Source organism: Zonotrichia leucophrys, chromosome 13 (genome assembly GCF_028769735.1).
Source record: "Zonotrichia leucophrys gambelii isolate GWCS_2022_RI chromosome 13, RI_Zleu_2.0, whole genome shotgun sequence".
NCBI lineage: Eukaryota > Metazoa > Chordata > Aves > Passeriformes > Passerellidae > Zonotrichia > Zonotrichia leucophrys.
The window spans coordinates 3,740,308-3,759,752 of NC_088183.1; the positions used below are offsets into that span (position 1 = coordinate 3,740,308).

The window sequence follows — 19,445 nt, forward strand, 5'->3', positions numbered from 1 at the left end:
AGCAGCATCAAAGGAGCTCCAGAGATGAGCAAACTTCCTAAATAAGCATAAATAATGAAGCTCAGGGCTGTATGAGGAAGCTCATCAGTATATAAATAGTTCATTTTGAAGTTCTCTATTATAAAACACCATCAGAAAAGGGCTGATGCATGAATGAGATTGAGGCCTTGTGTGATTATCAGTGATCCAAAGGATAATGGGGGATGATAGAGATGGGCTGGGAAATACATGTCTAAAGTGGTGTGGTGCAGCAGATAAAGGCAGGAGAGTCAAACTTGGCATTGTGAGCCCTCAGAGCTGTTTTTCAGCATTTTTAGGAAAACTTAACCAGAGCTGTTCACCTGCCATCACGAGGCAGCTCTTGTTGAGTCTTTGGGGCTGCTGTATCTGAAGCACGTCCTGGCTGCTGCAGAGCCCACTCAAAGCACAGATATCAGCACCAGCCCCTGCTAACAAGATATTGCCAATATTGCTCACACAGGAAAGTTGTAATGGCTGCAAGATGTCCCTTGTCTTCTCCAGGATAGAGCAGAATTTTATCATCTACTGCTGTTATTCTCTTCCTCAGCATTTTCTTTTCACTGAATTTTTTCTCTGTGAATCCCCCTCAGCCAAAGCATCCATCAGCACCCTTGGCTGTGTGCAGCTGTTGCTAAAATCCACCAGTACCTGCCACAACTGCTGTGGTGACAACAGTGAAATGTCCAAGGGTTCTGCCTCTTCATCCAGCATTTCTTGTTTTAAGCAGCTTTAATGAATGGGGAAAACCGTGTGCTTTTCTTTACCCTCTGAAATACAGTTTTTACCTGGCCTTTGTCTAATTGTGAGCCAGTATTCAGCACTTCTCACATCAGCCTTAAATACATCTGAACAGACAGAGTGGAAAATTGTCTTAAACCCTTTGGCATCCACTTGCTGTCAGCTGAATGTCAAGTCAGGAATAAAAATTGGCAAGTAGCTGTAGATTTCACAGTCATGCAGCAGGATTTGTGGGGCTGAATTTGCAGTTCAGTTCCTGGCTTCAGCTGTCATTCCATGCACCTCCAGTGATGAGCATTCATGCCACAGAGAGGCATTGGAGTTGTCAGATATCCAGGGCTTACTGAAATAACTTCATTTTGAAATGGACTGTCTCTTCTGGTCTGAATAATCAGACAGAACAACATACAAAATGTTTGACGTGTACTGGGAGCCGGAGACAGTCTCTGACACATGAAAATATTTGGAATAGTTCAGACTCCATTTAATGCTTCTCCAGAGTTTTGCAGAATGGTAAATTATGAGCTCTGTAATTAAGTTGTATGCTCCCTCTCCTTAATTATACTTTAATACTGTTTCTTTTAATAGAGATAGTGAAAGCCATTAATCAAATACTTCTCAGGCACCTCAATAGCATCTAAAAGGAAAGTAAATGTTAGCAGGGAATAAACCTTTAAACTTTGCTGTCCATAGTTATTCTCCAGGCTTAACTAGATTTTGGAAATACAAGTAGGTAAAAACTGCCTTCCCTATTGGAGGAACAAAAAATCAGCACAGGTGTTTTCCTCTGCATTTATGAGCAATAAATACATTGTTGTGGGGCTAAACTACCCATTTATCCCTGCAGGTAGTGTGGAGTTTGGCAGAGCCACATTGCAGGGGTAGCCCAGAGCAGGCAGGAGCTGCTCTGTGTGACCCACTCCCATCTTCCTGAGCACCTCCAATTCTTTTATTGCAGGCTATAATTGCCCTTCCTATCCCCTTTAGTGCTGTTCCCTTTAGCTTCTGCCTGTGGACTTTTCTATGAAGGTGCTGAACTCTTTTTTGAACCTGCTGATGCCACCTGCCTCCACAACCAACCATAGCAACAAAATCCAGATTTATTCCTGCTGCTTTTACCATTTTAAGCCACTCTCCCATCAGTGCCCCCTGACTCTTGTAGTCATTTGAACATCAGGTTTGTGCTTGCCTTATCCACAGCTTCACGATTTTAAAAATCTCAGCCAAGCAACTCCCAGCAGCATTTTTAGAAGATAACCAAATCAAACTGCAAGACCAGTCCCCAAACAGAAAATATAGTAAGGGAAATTATATTAGTCATAAAAGACATAACAACTTGTCAGCAAGAGCTCTGTGTTACAGTCACTTTGAGATCACACTTGCATGTTCCAGCTCAGCTTATAAAATATTTGAAAGATGAGTGCACATCACCTTCAGATCAGTGAATGCTCTCAAATTCTGGGACAAAACTCCCATGTCACAGAAATAAAATCAAGATTGATTTTTTTAAACTTTGCTTGTATAAAGCAAAAGAAATGAGTATTGCTCATTCACTGTGACCTTCTGCTTGCAGGCCAACTTTGAGGAAAAAAAATGCAGGCACATGTTTAAATACATTCCCTTGGTTTGGTTTTCTCTCTCTGCCCAGCACAGACTCCACAGATGATTTAATTGCAATGCCTTGACTTCTTTCCACTGTTCAAAGTCAAAGGAATTCCAGTGCACCATACCCAGTCCCACATCCCAAGATCTCTGCTGCTGCAGCTTTTCCAGGCAAGGATCAGTGGTGTGAGCTCAGGGATTGTCCCTGGGCTGTCTGTACAGGTGTCAGGCAGCTCCTTGATCAGAAATCAGCTCTAGGAGACAAATCTGCAGCTCTTCACCCTCCATCCTTACCTAAAGCACCACTTTTATGCACCAGGTTTCTGGTTTGCTCTGTCAAAGGCACCTGGGGCTGGCACTAAAGCACACAGAGCCCTGAACAAGGACCTGGATGTTTTCTGACAGGTCGCTGAGCTGGAGCCTTGCGTGCTCAGCCCAGCAGCTCATCTGTGCTGCTGTCCTGACAGCCTGACACGAGCTGTCAGGGCTCCTTTCCTGGCCAGCCTGGTGCTGCACCACGTCCCTGATCCACAGAGGCACAAGCCAGGCTCTTACTCAACTCCTGATGCAAACCCCGAGTCTCTGAAATCCAAACAAATCCTCCAATCCATCCCAAATTAATATTATTGATGGTTCCTCTGTTATGCAAGCTAAATCCTGAAGGCAGCACAGGACACGAAGTATGAAAAAGGTATTTATTATTTACACAACTGCTATAGTTCCTTAAGAACAATATATACCATTTTTTATTTGAAAGGGTCAGTCTTCTTTCAAATCCATGAACTGCATAATGCACAAGTGTTGGAAATGCCAAACAGCAGTCACATCACACTTCTATAGTGCAGGCATAAGCAGCGCAAGTAAATGATATTTTAAGAACAGTATGGCTGAATATTGTATTTAAACACAGTGTTTGCACTTTGACAAGTTTTAGCTAGAAGAGAACAAGGGTTTTGTTCATGCTTTGTTAGGAATGTGACTTTCCCATCTGAGGTTTAAACCCTTTATCTGAGATATGGGGATTTTTCAGGCAGACTGCTTTTCACTGATCAAATAACAGTGGGTTTCTCTCCCTCAAATTTCAATCTTTTGTTTTCCAGTAAACACTGCTTTATAGTACAAGTTCACACACTGGGGTAAACTGGCCACACAGGTGGTACTTTCCCATCTTACTGTCTTGCACAGAGAAACACTGACATACTAATACATACCAAACTTAGACAACTTGTAATTTATAGACTTAAATACTGGAATGGGAGAGGGAGACTGTTTCTAAAGATGGAGGGAATAGAGGACTTATACAATTCATACACTGCCAAGGTTGGCTTTTTAATCAACATTTTTGGTCTAAATATTTTTTTTTTCTAGTCTCAGAATGGTTTTGGTCTTTGATGGTTATGGTTATACTTCAGCAGCAAAGGAGAGGAAAGTATTTTGAGAAGTAACACCAGAACTGAATGCAAGAAAAAGCAACTGACTTGTTTCTCCCACTTTGAGCTTATTGCTGTGATCTTTTAAAAAACCCACAACCAACCAGCTGGAAGACCAAGTTTAGCAGTCGTTCTGGCATTGGGTCCAGTGTCCAGCACTATTATACTCAAGCACAAAAGCAAGGAAAAGTCCAATGATCTTAGTGATGTTCCCTTCAATTCAGTGCCACACAGTTTTATTAGTGTTACTGTCCTTGCTTCTTTGAAAGATACCTGAAAGAAACAAAAGTAGTTTTTCACTAAGTAAGAGGTGGCCACAAATCTAGCTGAGATCTTAAGATCAAAGTATGACTTTGCTTTCTTTTCTCACCAACAATCCTCCTACTGATAACCAAAAATTAGAAATGCAATCAGTCAATAGCACTTATGATTTTTATTTCATTTCAATTCCACGATAGGTTATCTTGCGGTAATTCAAAGCCATGTTCTAGTTAGACTCTATCAGGCTTTTTAAACAAAAGGGAGGAAGGAAATGGAAACCTGTTTCATTCTAAGAGGATGGAAAATTACATCAGTTGGAGAAGTGGCTTTTATATCCTTTAAGATGAAAAGGCCCATTAGTAATGGCACTCCTTCAAATAAATTCAGGACTTTAATGAACTGATGCAGCACAACCTGAAAGGAACAGCCCTCCAGCAGCTTCTCTGGAGAAGCTGAGTGACTCTGAACTGCTTTCTGCATTCTGATCTCACAGCTCTCTTGGCACCAGAGCTGGAGCAATCTGCCTGTGTGGTGTGAGAAAGGCTTTGCAAATACTCTAGGAGAAAGAATCCAACCAATTTCACTGTCAGTGTGAAATATCCAGTGAATTTCACTGCTTTTAAGGTTTAACATTTCACTTTCTGTTCTACTCAGAAAAGAAAAATTGTATCAAGCCTGTAAGGCTCCATTTTTTAAACACCAAAGGAGTGGTTTTCCAACAGTTTTCCTTCACGTGCATTGAAGCCTCTGGCTGTTGCATAAAACAAAGAATAATTTTGCTGAAGCCCTTCAGTTAATCACTTTCTAGCAAGAATTAGGATGCTAACTGGTGCCCTGAGCACTTGAAAAACTCCAAGTTTTGTTTTTGTTTGTAAGACAGTTACTTGGAGCTGATGCATCCTGCAATACCACCCAATCTGAATGGTGCCTGAGGATTACACTAACACCACAAAGCTTTCAAGGAACTTCTAGAAAAGCTGCCTTAAAACAAGGGACTTGGGATCTGAACCCACAGTCTAACTTTGCTGGGGTGGAAAGAAAGAGGTTTCCAGGGACCATGTTCCTTCAAAATTCTTTTCCTTTTAGGATGCATAATTGCATAATTGGCAGTGCTGAATACTGGAGTAGTAGGAAAACACAGATGCATTCTGTCAAAATCTTATCATTTTTGGGAAGCTGTCCCAACACTACAGCCCTATTAAAATTCTCCTCAAACTAAAGAACCTTTATAACTGTAGGTTATAAAGTTCATCAGTTCCATTGTTTCCGGTCTTTGTAGAGATAACCTCAAGCAAAACACCAGGGTTAGGGACAGAAGAAAGCAAGAATTTTGCCTTTTTTCTTACCTTTCCCAATGTTTGTGATTCAGCTCCAAAAAGTCATCTAGTTTTGCTATTTCTTTGAGGTATTGGGTGAGCTTTAGAAGCTCCTTGTCTTTATCCCGATTTAAATGTGCTTTCATAAAAGGCCTTATCTATAGAAAAGAGAGAAACTGGGTATAACCATTTGCTCATAGAAAGAAAAAATCTTTAGATTCTTTATCACTTACAATCAGACTGAAATATATCTTCAGTACTATGACAAGTTATAACTTTTCACAGGTAAGAGGAAAAAACCTTTTCCAGTAGTGGTCAGATCCAATTTGTCCTGTTCATGCAAACTGGACTGAGGGGTTTTTACCTTGCACCAACCAGAAAAAAATTGTTTTCTCTTGCACTTCTTCAAGCCTCCCCCCCCAAGACAGACTGAAATGATCTGGACTGCCACATTTTCTAATTGATTTTACAGAGATTTTTGCAGGAGGGTTTTCAGCTCAGCATTGTGAGTTGTGTGGTATCATTGGAACCAGATGCTTTTTTTCAGCAAAAAGCCTTTGACTATAACCAGAGCTGTTGTGAAATGAGATACCAGAAGCAAAGGTTGGAATACATTATACCTGGGCCTTGTTTTAGTGATTCAGTGCTCTTGTCTGCAACTGTTACAAAACTTTGACAAACATTTTACCAATCTTAGCTAGAGGGACTTCTGGATAATCCCCTTCCAGCAAGATCTCTGCTATTCCTGATTCTCCTTCCAGTTAAGACAATCTTGTTAGATCTCATCAACTGCTCTCCTCTTCACATTGTGGATACTTTCAAAGAGATACCATCTTGAACTTCTGCATTTGAAAACATCTTTTTCTTTTTTAGAGAGCTTTATGCAAGTTGTTTTACTGCCAACACTGCTCCACTATCATATGTATGTAGAAATTTAAGCTACACTCTTATTCAGAACCAGCAGTAATAACAGAGCACACACTGGCTGACAGTTGTATAAAATGAAATATTTGCTGTTCTATAGTCAAAATGGCTCAAGGTACTAATTATTTCTCATATGGAATACTTGTGATTATCCTGTCATACTATCAGGAAGTGAAGCCATTTGTTATTTGACTTATTCTTGAATATGACCACTCTGGAGATTGAACATCACATTTTCAATGGTGCCTGTCAGCAATGCCCAGCTTGATTACAGCTTGCAGGTATAACTTAGGCAGAAATAAGAATTTCATTGATTTTGGTAATCTATTAATCACTTAATAGTGACACAAGGTTTATTTAATACTGTTATTAGGGAAATAATAAGCCAGACAAATGGCACTGTGAATTAACAGGTTTAACAAAACATGCATCTTTGCTAGTTAAAAATAGTCTTTCTTTATGCTACAGCAAAGAAGTAGGAGAAAGTAATACTTGAAGTATCAAGAAAAAGTAGAAGTAAATGAAAATTCCAGTTTCCATTACCTTGAGTCCATTCTGTGGGTTCATCAGGAAGTTTCGGCCAATATCATCAAACATAATAGTATTTTTTTTGCTGTAATATTCTGAAAACTTTCCCCAGATAACACCAAGAGGCTTCACCTGCAAACACAACCCAATACAAGGTATCTGAGGTAAATCAGATCACGTGCAGGAGATGAAAATGCCATCTATAGGAACCTGAGTCCTAACTCGAATGAACACTTGTATACTTTTGCATTACCATTAGCAGGGAGTTTGACTTTAACAAAGGAAGATGTGAAATAATATAACATAAATACCCTCCACTAAGGAAAACTTTTCTTTTGGCACTAAGTTTTCTTGCAACAGTTAGCTGCTGTTTGATTTGAAAGCTGTGACATCTAAAAATACCATTCAAAATATTAATAGAGACTTCCAGTAGAAAAAAATCTGTGGTTCCAAGATTCTTGCAGTTTTATTGCATGAAAACTCCTGAGCAACTTTTTTTGTTGAGTATTTTAAAGGGGTATGATAAAATGCCAGAAAAAGATTAGGATAAAAGTTGGTACTTACATCTATTAGTCCTCTCCGAGGAGTGTGCACTGTTATCATGGCAGCACTGTCCAGCATGAAAGTGATCTTGTAGTTTGCATTGGTACTCACCCCAAGCTCCTGCATCACAAAGATTTATGATTAAAGCTTCTAATTATGACAGTTTTACTGCTCAACAACTGGAACCATGATTATAGTACATTGTTTGTCACGGGGTGAGCTGAGGAGGTTTATCAGAGACACACTAAAAATAGATACCTGGGGAAATTTGCATTTGTTACATAATGAGGATCATAAAAGTGCACACAGGGATTTATTTTTAGTGTTTAATATCAGGAACTTAACAGCTGATGCTGGCAGAAAATCAAAGCAAATTTGCAGAGAAGGCAAAATACAGAGAGGGTTTGCTCATATCTTCATGCACAACCTCTCACAAGTTCTCCACACCTCAACTTAACTTTACAGGAATTATGTTCTGGCTGTACTTTTTTCCTCTCAGTGATTTGCACAAATTACAGCCTAATCCAAGATGGAATACCCAGGAACATCTCAGTGTCACTGTTTCCTCCTGCATATGTCCAAGATAACCAGTGTTAGTGCCAATTTGCACTTTTAAGATTTGGTAACTCCTGAAATACTCTAAGTAAAACAACCTTTTTAGAAATAAAAAACTTTACACTCGATGAGGGAGCATCATTTCCATTTCAAATCCTTTCCAAAGTTGAAAAGTACCAGTAAAATCTGCTGACAAGGTACAACACAGATATTGCTGACAATTTCTGGTGTGTGAAACAGCAGCAATATGCAAACCTGTGTAACAGGGAGAAAATACCCACTGCAGCAGCTCTTCTGCAACTACCCAGCCACACTTACCTGATTTGCTTTGATTTAAAAATGCAATCTTGCAAATGAAATGCTCTACCTCCCTGGGTCAGTATCCTGTTACACTGACAGAACCAGCTGTTCTAGAATGTTTGAATTTCAGGCATAAAAGGGTGGTAAGTGAGAGATTAAATTTGCTTGTCTGATGCTCCCTTCTTTTAAATGCTGTTCCTGCTTTGTACTTTAAACCAGAAAGTTTAATGCCACCTATTGCTGAAATCACAGCTCCCTGACCAAGAGTGAAACTCTGGCAGGGAAGCACCCCTGGTGCCATCAGTTTAAGGAGAAACAGAAGGTGGCATCTAGTGGCAGGAATCTCCATGGATCAGGGTCCAGCAGGAGGTTGGAAAAGCAACCTGGAAATGCAGAAATGTGACCAGTGCAGGGGGAAGAACCCAGTTTTGAACAATGGTTTTCCACAAGACTGAGTCCTAGCACTACTGTGACAACACAGTATAAATATGTGACACAAGAATGCAATGTTTGCAAGGCTGAGCACTGATTTTACTTGCACTAACTCCACTTCATAGTTCTGACTAAAGAGCCTCATTTCTAAGAGGCATTTTTATTTAGAAAAAATAGTAGCAATTAATTATTTTGAGGAAGAGAATGCTGAAAAATGTGTTTTGCCGTGTGAAAACCTGAAAAAATAGTGCATAGTAAAAGCTTAAATTTGGAAGGGTTTTTCCTGGAATGGAAATAACTTTTGATTTATAAACATAAAAAACCCCTAACCCACCAACCAAACACACAACAATTCTTAGTAAGCTCATTAGATTTACAGCTAAGCCTGACTGTAAATATGTTTACCATGAGGTCAGCTGTTCCAAACTGGCTTCCTGCCTGATTCCAGTAGGGAAGAAACCAGAAAGTGAAAGAGCTTTTATGGGATGTTTAATATGGCAGAGGAAGCAATAGAACCCTCAGCTGTAAGAGGTAAAGATAAATATGAGAAGAGTTTCCTCTTGATAACCTACTCCAGCATGTCACATCTGTCTGTTCCTTTAAAAAAATCACATTTAAAGACTGCAGCTCTATAATTAGAGGTAAGATGAAAGCACCTGTGCAGGGCTGCGTGACAAATCCAAGTTTCAGCAGGTACTGACTTGTGTTTAGTTCTGCTAAATTTAACACCTACTGCTGATAGTTTGTGTGGAATTCTAAAATTAGATTCAATCTAGTTTGGTGATAAAGATAATTTCAAGTGACTATGGAAATTGAAACAACTTAGGTTATGATTCATACAACCTCCTCTGTTTCTAACGTGCTCTACAATGCTGAGAATGAGCACAACTGCATGAAGGGTTACCCAGAAACAAATCAGATGTTTTCAGAGCAACTTACTTTCATTTTGGCTTCAATCCACTTCATATTAGTAGCAGCTGAAATAAAAGGGAGAAAACAGAAATAATGTTTTATCAAAATAAGTCATTGGCAGGCAAAAAAAAAGAAATAAACTAAGAACTTGTTCACTTAATATGTCAAAGTTTTACACAAAATTTAATTTTAGAAAGATCCACTTTTGTTGCAGCTTTTAGGGCCTTAAAGAAAGTCTTTTATCAGGGAAGTGTATTTTTGTATGGAAAAGTTTACTTTTCAAATGAACAACTAGATGAAGCACTGCAAATATTTATACCATTTTCTGAATCAGCTGTTACTGAACCACAGCCTGTAAGACCAGGGATAGACCTGGTTTGAGGAACCTCACTGCCTGTGAAGGATTTCCTTCTGGAGGCAATGATAAGAATACATAAAATCTGGAAAGAACAAAGTATCAAACTGCCTGCTGATCTAAGAATATGGAGAAACATTGTTCAAGACTATGAAAATGGAATTTTGTAACACAAATTTAATATGGTTTGAATCCTGCACTGGCTAAAGTCTGCTCTCCAGCTGTTGGACAGGAATTGAACTAGAATGCAAAGGCAAAGGATCAAGCAACCATCCCTGCAGACAGGAGAGTTGAGATTATTTGTAAAATCACTATCAGTATTCTAATGTTGACTATACAGTTCTGTTTCTTTGTACAAAGTAACAGTAAAGTGATGCTGAGCTTTACTCTGTGACTAAACCCACTCTTGTGAGCAGTACGTGGGGCTTTTTCACATAAGAATTGGTATTTTTCTAAAGTATCTCTAATAGTTGTGCAAATTACAGCCAAACATTTCTGTATCATTTTAGATCCTGTGACTCACACTAAAAAGCAATATAAAAACCTCCCACCTGGAGTCTCTGCTCTGGATGACAATTTACAATAAATTCTTAGGCACAGAGTATAATACTTACACCAAATTACAATATCATAGTCCTCATATGCAGAAGTCAGGAATTCATGAAGGTATGGCCTCATCAGCTCTACCCCAGTTTCAGCACATGACCTGTGGTCTAAACAAAATATAAGAGATAAACAATTCAGTATTAAAGTATTAGTTATTAAAGCCCAGTCTGATTTTCCTTTCTATCCAGAGACTCCTAGAGTTTCATGAGGGGAGCACTGAAGCACTTAAAAGTCATGAATGATTTGTTATCAAATTCCCATTTCCATTTAAAGGTGGAAAGACAAAGCAGAGGGAATATTTATCTGTTGGTCTCACAGTTACTGGAGGGCTTAGCAATAATTAAATCAAGAGATCTCTGAGTATGAATATCTTTGAAGAGTCAGGGTAAATCATCTGTGCTCTTAACAAATTAGTAACTGGCCAGATATGAAACAGATTCCTTCAACCCTAGTTCAGTTAATTGTGTGAACATATATCAAGCTCATTTCAGAGATGCAAACATTCCTGCTCCAATTCCAAAAATGCTGCAAAATCTGCCAGGAGAAGACCTCTCAATAAAAAGTTTAAACTTAGAAACAGGTTGAATTTTAAAGTCAGATTGGAAACAAATGTCATCAAAAAGGAAAGCTAAGGAAAAAGGAAGGTATTATTTATTGCTCACAGTCATGCTGCCATGGCACACCTAGAAACCAGAAAGTTAAGCCAGAAGGAAAATTCTGGCTTTCAAAAAAAAACCAGCTTGACAGAATTTTCAAGAAAAACGTGTTTTTGTGAATGTTTAGTAATGATATGTAAATAAAATTTGAAGCTGTTCTCCCACATCCCCCAGAAGTAGAATCAATCAGGTACAGAATGAGATCATTATTTTACAATATCTTGCCAAGCTACTGTGATGGTCAAGATACAGGTTATCAAGGGAAAGACTATCAGGACAGAAGACTAAATTGCTGCTTTTTTATGTCTTTTTGCAGCAATTAAATAGCTGCTGCACTAAAATCAGCAACATGCAATGTTGTAAAATGCTTTTCAAAATGTGAGCAAAAGACCACAAAATCATACAAAGCAAAAGTTATGCTGTACGACAAAGCAAAGCAAAAATCAAGAAACCTGATCTGGCAAATAAATCGGGCTGTTAAACAAACAAAAACCATAAATTGTATAAAAACTCACCAAATAGTGTATAATCAACATCTAGCACCAGCAGCTTTTTTCCTTCTCTAGGAGGATTCAGAATTTCCACTTTGTATTCTTTAACTCTACGGGAAATTTTTAGTAGATTTTCTTCCCTGATGTAACAGTGCAAAAAGTTAGAGTTAATTAAAATGTAAGCTCTACAGACAATAACACACTGTTTTAACAGCTTGAACTCCTAACCTATTTTCTACTTCCACAACTTCCTCTTCAATATCAAAGTCATTGACCACATCATCGTTATCTGGAGGTGGCCCAAGGACATCTTCCTAGAGGAATAAAAATAATAAAAGATAACAAGGATCAGAGAGGGAAAATAACAATGGGTATCAAGTTTCTGTTACTGCACATTGCAGGGCAGGAATACCATTTAACCAAAGTGGTTTCATTTTACTAGTGGAAAGAATTACTAAAGTATATTGATGATAGATTTAAAAAGTCAGTATCACAACTATAGGTTTGTACTTCGAGTGCAGAACACCACAGGAGTTTCATGAGTACACTGCTCTGAGAATTCTGCAGCAAAGTTTACTTTACATTAAAAATGCCAACAGAAATCTATTATACTATCATTTTTTAAAATGATGACTGGAATAGTCAAAATTTAAAATCACAATTAGGAGACACTAAGCATCTTTTCCTGTTTAAGCTAATAAACAAGCAAATTATTTACCAAACTCTCTTCACGAGTGCCCATCATCATTATCTTAGTATTTGGTTTCAACTTGAGGGCTCCAAGCTTAACATCATCATCTGCAGGTTTGCCTGTAATACAGATTTTTTTTTAATTGAGATAGAGATTTCAGAAAAATGTCAATATATTCCATGTGTAATTGAAATAGGCTCCCTGTAAAATATGAGCTATGCCAAGCTGTGTTATCATAATCTTCCACATGCAATGTCTTGGTCTTGGCTGGGAATGATTTGATTTTCTTCTTGGTAACTGCTGCAGTGCTGTGTTTTGGGTTTGATTTGAGAATAATGTTGGTGGCACACCAATGGTTTAGTTGGTGCCAGGCAGTGCTTGCTCTAAATCAAGGACTGTTCAGTTTGCTGTGCTCTGACAGTGAGCAGGTGCACAAGGAGCTGGGGGAACTGGGCAAAGGGAAATTCCACAGCACAGAACCTCATGGCCAGAGTATGCACAGGGGGGAATTGGCTGGGAGACACCGACTGCTGCTCAGGGACTGGATGGGCACTGGTCAGAGGGTGGTGAGCAACTGCATTGTGCCACTGCTTCCTCTTGGGTTTTATGCCTCTTTCTCCTCTTTTCATTACTATTATTATAATAATTAGTATTATATATAATATTTTATTATCTTTCAGTCACTGAACTCTTCTTATCTCAGCCTATGAGGTTTACTTTTTCCCCCCCCCAGTTCTCTTCCTTACTAGGACAGGGCAGTGTGAACCACTAAAAAATGACTTCCTACATCACTGGATGTTGTTTATTATTAATACATCTATATTAGTAATATAGATGTATTAATAATACATTATTATGTATAGATGTATTAATAATAAACAACATCCAGTGATGTAGGAAGTGTCTGTATTCATGTTCATTCCAGAGCTACAACTGGGAAGTGGATGCTCTGTTAGTGCACAGATCCTGCCTAGCATTAGGGGATGTTTGTCCCTAAACACCTCAGGCACATCCCCAAGAGCAGTAAATGAGGAGAGTTACCCTTCATTTTAAGCCCCAGCAGTTTCTGACGTTCTGGTAACACTCCAGTGAGGCCCTTCAGGGACTGTTTCAGATCCAACACTGTGTCTTCTTCTGACAGAGAGGTTATTGTGTACTCCTGTCCACCCCATTTTATTATGAGAGAGAGAGACATCCTTGAAGCATATGTTCAGTGTTACTGCCTGAAAAATCTGCTGCAGGAGGGAAACACAAAGATCATGTAAGGAAGAAAGAGGAGAACCACTCTTTCCACAAGACAAACCACAACATCTACTTAAAGCATTCTTGATTCTTTATTATATTGGACATCAAAGAGCTGTTTGATGATAAATGTGTTGAGAAAGTGCTGAAACAAAGGGAGAAAGAACAGTGTTAAAACTGGGGCTCTGAGTTCCACTTTGATGTTTTTAGCAATGTCACATTCACATCTGCTGGGTGTTCTGTGCAGGTACAGCCTGTGCACTGCACACTCGAGCACAGCACTGCAGCACCACAAAAGCCATTGCAAAGCTCAGAAATGTCCTCTGCAACACTTATGCAACCAAACCAGCCATGGGTGCCTTTCCAGATGTAATAACACCACAGCAAATATGAAATCCCTAGCATATATAAGCCCATAAAAATAGTTCTGAGCCCAACAGTCCATTTTTGGCACTGGATTTCTCTAATCCCTTCCACTGTGCAATACCTGCAGTAATGCACACCCCAGGTTACATCTCACTGTAGCAATATCAAAGCAGGAATTTGAAAACAAAGCCAAAACACACACCCACACAATGCAATTACACCCAGAGAACTGCACTTTCATGGCAGTGCTGACAAAATAACCATAATTATACTATCTTTAATTTACACAGCATCGTTTATACAAATTGTATTTAACAGTTTAGTCCTACATTAAACACAGCAGAAAAACAAGATTTTTAGCTTAATGAAAAAGGAAAAACATGTTTTTTCTCTGTTAGGGCTTAGAAATAGAATCAAGGAGATAGAAAGGTATGAAAAGGCTGCTACAGACAGTCAGGAGATGCAGAGAAGGCCTCTGCACCGCTGATGGTGGAATTGTCCTCAAATGACTGATATTCAAAAAGAGAGCAGATCTGTAAAAAATCTTGGGTTGTCAACCTTCAAGAAATGCAGGTCTGGCAATTCTAAAAAATCTCAGAAGCCAAAACTCTGATTCTTCTTCCTCTCTGGCTTTTTATTCTCAGTGATTACCCACAGTCAGAAAAAAAATCTTTCTCTTTTACACAGGAAAGGCTATGGGGGACAAACCTGTTATTGCTCAGGCATAGCCACCAAGCTCAGAGCAGATGAGAATTAGTCTAGGTACAACCTCCTTGCTAAGGACACTACAAACCTCACCTCCACACTACTGCCTCTAAGAGTCCTGAAAACAAATTGAAGAGGAAAACTTGTATCATTGGAAAATGAATTTATTTTTTTCCCAAAAATTGTCAAATCAGACTGGGACCTGGCATGACACAGTGAAAAAGACTCATGAAAAAGGGGTCTTGGAAGCACTAAGAAATTCTACTGGGGCTAAGGCTGTATGGTGTTGGTACACAGTGTTATTATCATGAATTATTCCTGTCCATAAACCTTACACTAAGTCAGAAAGGAGAGTTTATTGTGTCCTTCCTTACCTGTACCATACAGCTCAAATCATTCTGCAAGGACATGCACAGGGCAAGAACTGTCAGAAAACTTCTGCAGTCTCTGTCCAGTGCTAAATTGAAAAGATCATCCCTGCAAAGCTGAGCACCTGACCAACCGTCAATCCTCACAGATCTACAGCTCTGTCACACAAATGCTACAGGAAACAAGACACTTTTATTGCCTACCAAAATAACTCAGGGGTCCGAATCAAGGAAAATGGGAAAATGGCTTGGGAGCAGAAAAAGACGGGGATTTCCAAGGGTTCCACCATCGGGGCTGGGTGCTGTGTTGAATTGAATGTGTAGAATTGAAGCTAATACTGCTTCCTTTGGTCAATTTCATCTTCAAAGCCTTTACAAGACCCTTGGGCCACCAAGACCCAATGGGCTGGAAAGCCACGGGTCAGAGAAAGCATTCGAGTTCTGCTGTTAAACTGCAGCACCACAGCACTTTCCTGGGACTATTCCGAACACAGGCACCCCCATCTCTGAGCTCCGCTAAGCACCAGAAACCCGAACCCCCTAAACCACCCCGGGTGCCCGCCGAGCGCTCGGGCCGCCCTTCCCACAGCGCCGTGACAGGTGCGGGACGGGGATCGGGGCCGCCAGCTGCTCGGTGCCAGCGGGGCTCCCCTGCCCGCCGAGGCTGCCCCGGCAGCGGCGCGGCCCGGCCGGGAGCGCCCGCTCGGGGCTGCGGCGGCCGCGGGGCTGCGGAGCCGCTCCCGCCCCGCGGGGGCACCGGCCCGGCCGCGACACCCGCCCGCCCCCGGCCCCCCGGCCCGGCCCGGCCTCCCCCCGGCTCCCGGCGCACCCACCGGGCTGTGCGGGGCCGCCGATCCGCCCCCGCCCTGGCAGCGCGGAGCGGGCGCTCACCCCGGCTGCGGGACCGGCTCCGTCCCGGCTCCGCCGCGCAGGAAGCGGAACTGGCGCGCGGCGGAAGCGGGAGGAGCCCGGATGTGCGCGGGGCCGGCCCGGGGGAACCGCCGGCCCCGAGCGGGTCCGGGCAGCGCCGGCCGAGGGCGGGGGCGCTGCGGGTCCGGCCCCCGGCAGGGGAACAGGAGCTCCGCGGGGCTGCTCCGGCCGGGACACGCAGCAGACCGGCAGGGAACGCCGCGGCACCGCGGAGCCCTCGCCCCCTCAGCGCCTCCTGTCTCCGGGGAGGCCGGAGAGGCGGCTAGCACGGGCAGCTGCTGGCATGAGTGCCAGCTGTGAAGGAGTTTATTGTCTGTTTCCTTTTGTTTATTCATATTGTTCTGTGCCCGGGGATGTGAGACCCTGCAGAGCTGCCTCCAGTTCTGAGCTGCTGGAGCGAGTGCAGAGAAGGCACCAGGATGATAACAGGGATGGCTCAAGAGCAGCTCTGCTGGGAAGAAAGGCTGGGAGAGTTGGGATTGTTCAGCCTAGAAAAGGGAAGGTTTCAGGGCCACCTAATTGCAGCCTTCCAGTACCTGAAGGGAGATGACAGGAAAGCTGGAGAGAGACTCTATGGTATCCTGGAGTGACAGGACAAGGGGGACTGGTTTCAAACTGAAAGACAGTGGGTTTAGATTGGATATTAGCAAGAAATTATTTTCTGTGAGGGCAGTGAGGCCCTGGAACAGGTTTTCCAGAGATGCTGTGTCTGTCCCATCCCTGGGAGTGTCCAGGGCCAGGCTGGATGGAGCTCTGAGCAGTCTGGTCCAGGGGAAGGTGTCTTCCCACATCTGGGGGTTTGGAAGGAAATTACTCTTAAGGTCCCTTCCAAGCCAAACCATTCTGTGACTCAAAACTCTCTTTGCTCCTAAAGCTGACTCCTTACAGGCACACTGTGGTGTCTGTTGACACTTTTTGTCTCCTGTTGGGGTTCTTTGGAATTGCCTTCAGCTGCAGTGGTTCTGTGCTTAGGCAACAGATGTAGAAGGAAAAAAGAGGCTTTGCCCCAAAGTGACCTTTTTCACTCAGTGGTTCTGCTTTGCAGAAATAGTTTAAAGGGAAGAACATTATCTGTGGTAAAGTGTGGTTTGTTATGTGAAATCACATGGAGGTGACAGAGGCTGGTTCAGCTTGGTGTCAGTAGAGGTGGTGTGAAATTTGAGGAAGGAAGTGAAGCTTTCAATCCTCAGTTACCTTATGTCTTGCAGTATTGAGAGGTTAGATATTTTTTCCTGTTTAACTTGGTAATAAGCAGGGAAGGGAACAAAAGAGCAGAGGTAAACAACTATACACTGAGTAGAAGTTTCTTCAGAGTGGCTGCTGGAGCTTGCAATAGCCATTCCTGCTGTAAGGGAATCTCAGTGGAGAAGGGCACTATAAGCAAAAACTGTGCAGAAGCCTGATCTCTTTCCTGAGAGGACAGTAATTTAATGTATTTCCTGCCTGGATATTTACTTTCAGTTTGTTCTACATTCAAGTTTTAGTGTAAAACCACCACTTTGGTTTCTGGAAGAGTGGTACCAATGGGAAACCACTGTAATGACTGTTCTTGTCAAGTTTATTTTCTGATTGCACCTAAATCCACATAAAACCAGTCACTCTGCTTGCATCCCAGTCACCAAGGGTTTGCTTTTTGCTTGAATGACACACAGTTGTCCTCTGCACAGAGGCAGCATGTTACAATAGTGCTGGAAAGCTTCCAAAACTGCAACTGGTAATTAAAGTCACACCCTGTCATGAAAATATGCACCCTCCAGGCCTGCTTAAAATTCAGGCTGCAAAAATGACATCCAGTGTGATCATCTCTGTATTTGCAATTTTGTTAAAAATATTTTTTTGTTCTTTTCTGGTTGCCCTTTAGGAAGCTCTCGTGAAAAGGACGCAGTAGGATTTTGGGTTTGGGTTTGTTTTTTGTTCAGGAGTTATATGAAATAAGTATAAGAATGCATATTTAATTTCTGGTCTGATGCTGGTGTTTTGGTATCCTCAAAAGATGCTCTGATCCTGACAAGATTCACGTGGTGCAGATAAATACATCATTTTATTTAGCTGTGAAACACATGGTGGTGCTCAATCCTAATGTTCCTAAATGCAAAGTGGTAATTTGACTAAAACCATGTAATTACAATTCAAAGTCCAAACAGCACAATCTCTATACTGAGGCTGGTGTTTCATGGTGGGGCTCTCTGGGTTTGCACTGTGGTAAATTAGCAGGGCAAGGAGGAAAGAAGAGCAGTGGGAAAATTTGAAAGCAAATGCACGTTCCCTTTCACCTTGATGTGCTCTGCTACATCCTGGGATGCTCCAGGGTGAAATAAAAGAAGTGGCTGCGTGTCAGATTGATGCCTGCTGGCTCCCTTCCCGTGCCTCGTGTTCACATCACGCATTTCTGATCCTTTTGTGCACTATGCTCCTGTGCATAAGTGCTGAAGCCCAGGAGCTCACTCCTAAATTGCTGTTCGTGCTGCATATAAGAGAGCAAAATTCCCACTAGCAGCTCTGGGAGATGATGGGTAAGAGTCCTTTGAAATAAATTGCCATTTAAAGCTGAAAACTGGAAACCTCAAAAGGTTGCTTTGAGAATTAAGAGATTAGATCACATCTCTCTGATAAGAAGGTGTTGGAAAGCAAAAGGTGATCACATTGCAGGGCTGAGAGGTGCTAAATATTTGTTTATTCAGTGACTTTAATGGGGGAGAGTCAGTGCAGATGTTAATGTGCTGCAGACTATGAAGGGGCCAACAGCACAGATTTCAAGATCTTAAAAGTTTTATTTTCTTTTTGGTTCAGAAAACTCACTTGAATATGCACCAGCCTTATTATGCCACTTCTAAACTGTAACCATGTTTGGAAAAAATTTAAAGCAGAGTCCATATTCTCCACTAAGAATAGAATAATCCTTAAAATACATTTTGGTACCAGTGTATTTTATTCTCAGTCTGTTTTATGCTTTTTTGCTTTTCCCCTAATGCCTCTTTTTATGATATCCTATGATATTTTATTGCTTTTTCCCAGTGCCCTTTCTCTGGTTTATAATTTGTTCTGAGCAGGTGATAAAGGCAGTGATGAAGGGGCCAACAGCACAGATTTCAAGATCTTAAAAGTTTTATTTTCTTTTTGGTTCAGAAAACTCACTTGAATATGCACCAGCATTTCTATGCCACTTCTAAACTGTACCCATGTTTGGAAAAAATTTAAAGCAGAGTCCATATTCTCCCCTAAGAATAGAATAATCCTTGAAATACATTTTGGTACCAGTGTATTTTATTCTCAGTCTGTTTTATGCTTTTTGCTTTTCCCCTAATGCCTCTTTTTATGATATCCTATGATATTTTATTGCTTTTTCCTAGTGCCCTTTCTCTGGTTTATAATTTGTTCTGAGCAGGTGATAAAGGCAGTGATGTCTGAGAATGTCAAACTCTGCAAGTCCGATACCATCCAGGTGTTTGCAGCCTCGTGCCCTGCTGATCAGC

At 41.2% G+C, this 19,445-nt stretch overlaps 1 protein-coding gene across 4 annotated transcripts; it reads right to left on the bottom strand.

Annotated features, from left to right (window-relative positions):
• Positions 1-3,042: 3,042 nt before the first annotated feature.
• Positions 3,043-16,014, bottom strand: UBLCP1 (ubiquitin like domain containing CTD phosphatase 1). 4 transcript variants are annotated; one of them, XM_064725089.1, is made up of 11 exons: positions 15,876-16,014; positions 13,403-13,596; positions 12,389-12,480; positions 11,899-11,984; positions 11,695-11,810; positions 10,532-10,630; positions 9,590-9,627; positions 7,385-7,483; positions 6,836-6,952; positions 5,399-5,526; positions 3,043-4,064 (listed from the first exon to the last, which is right to left on the bottom strand). In XM_064725089.1, exons 2-11 carry the CDS (start codon positions 13,554-13,556, stop codon positions 4,037-4,039), a joined length of 957 nt encoding a protein of 318 aa, XP_064581159.1. In that variant the 5' UTR covers positions 13,557-13,596; positions 15,876-16,014; the 3' UTR covers positions 3,043-4,036. The 4 variants fall into 4 exon arrangements, with proteins under 4 accessions (XP_064581159.1, XP_064581161.1, XP_064581160.1 ...); XM_064725091.1 differs by having other exon boundaries at positions 15,934-15,994; XM_064725090.1 differs by having other exon boundaries at positions 13,403-13,593; positions 15,876-15,980.
• Between the last annotated feature and the right edge of the window lie 3,431 nt (positions 16,015-19,445).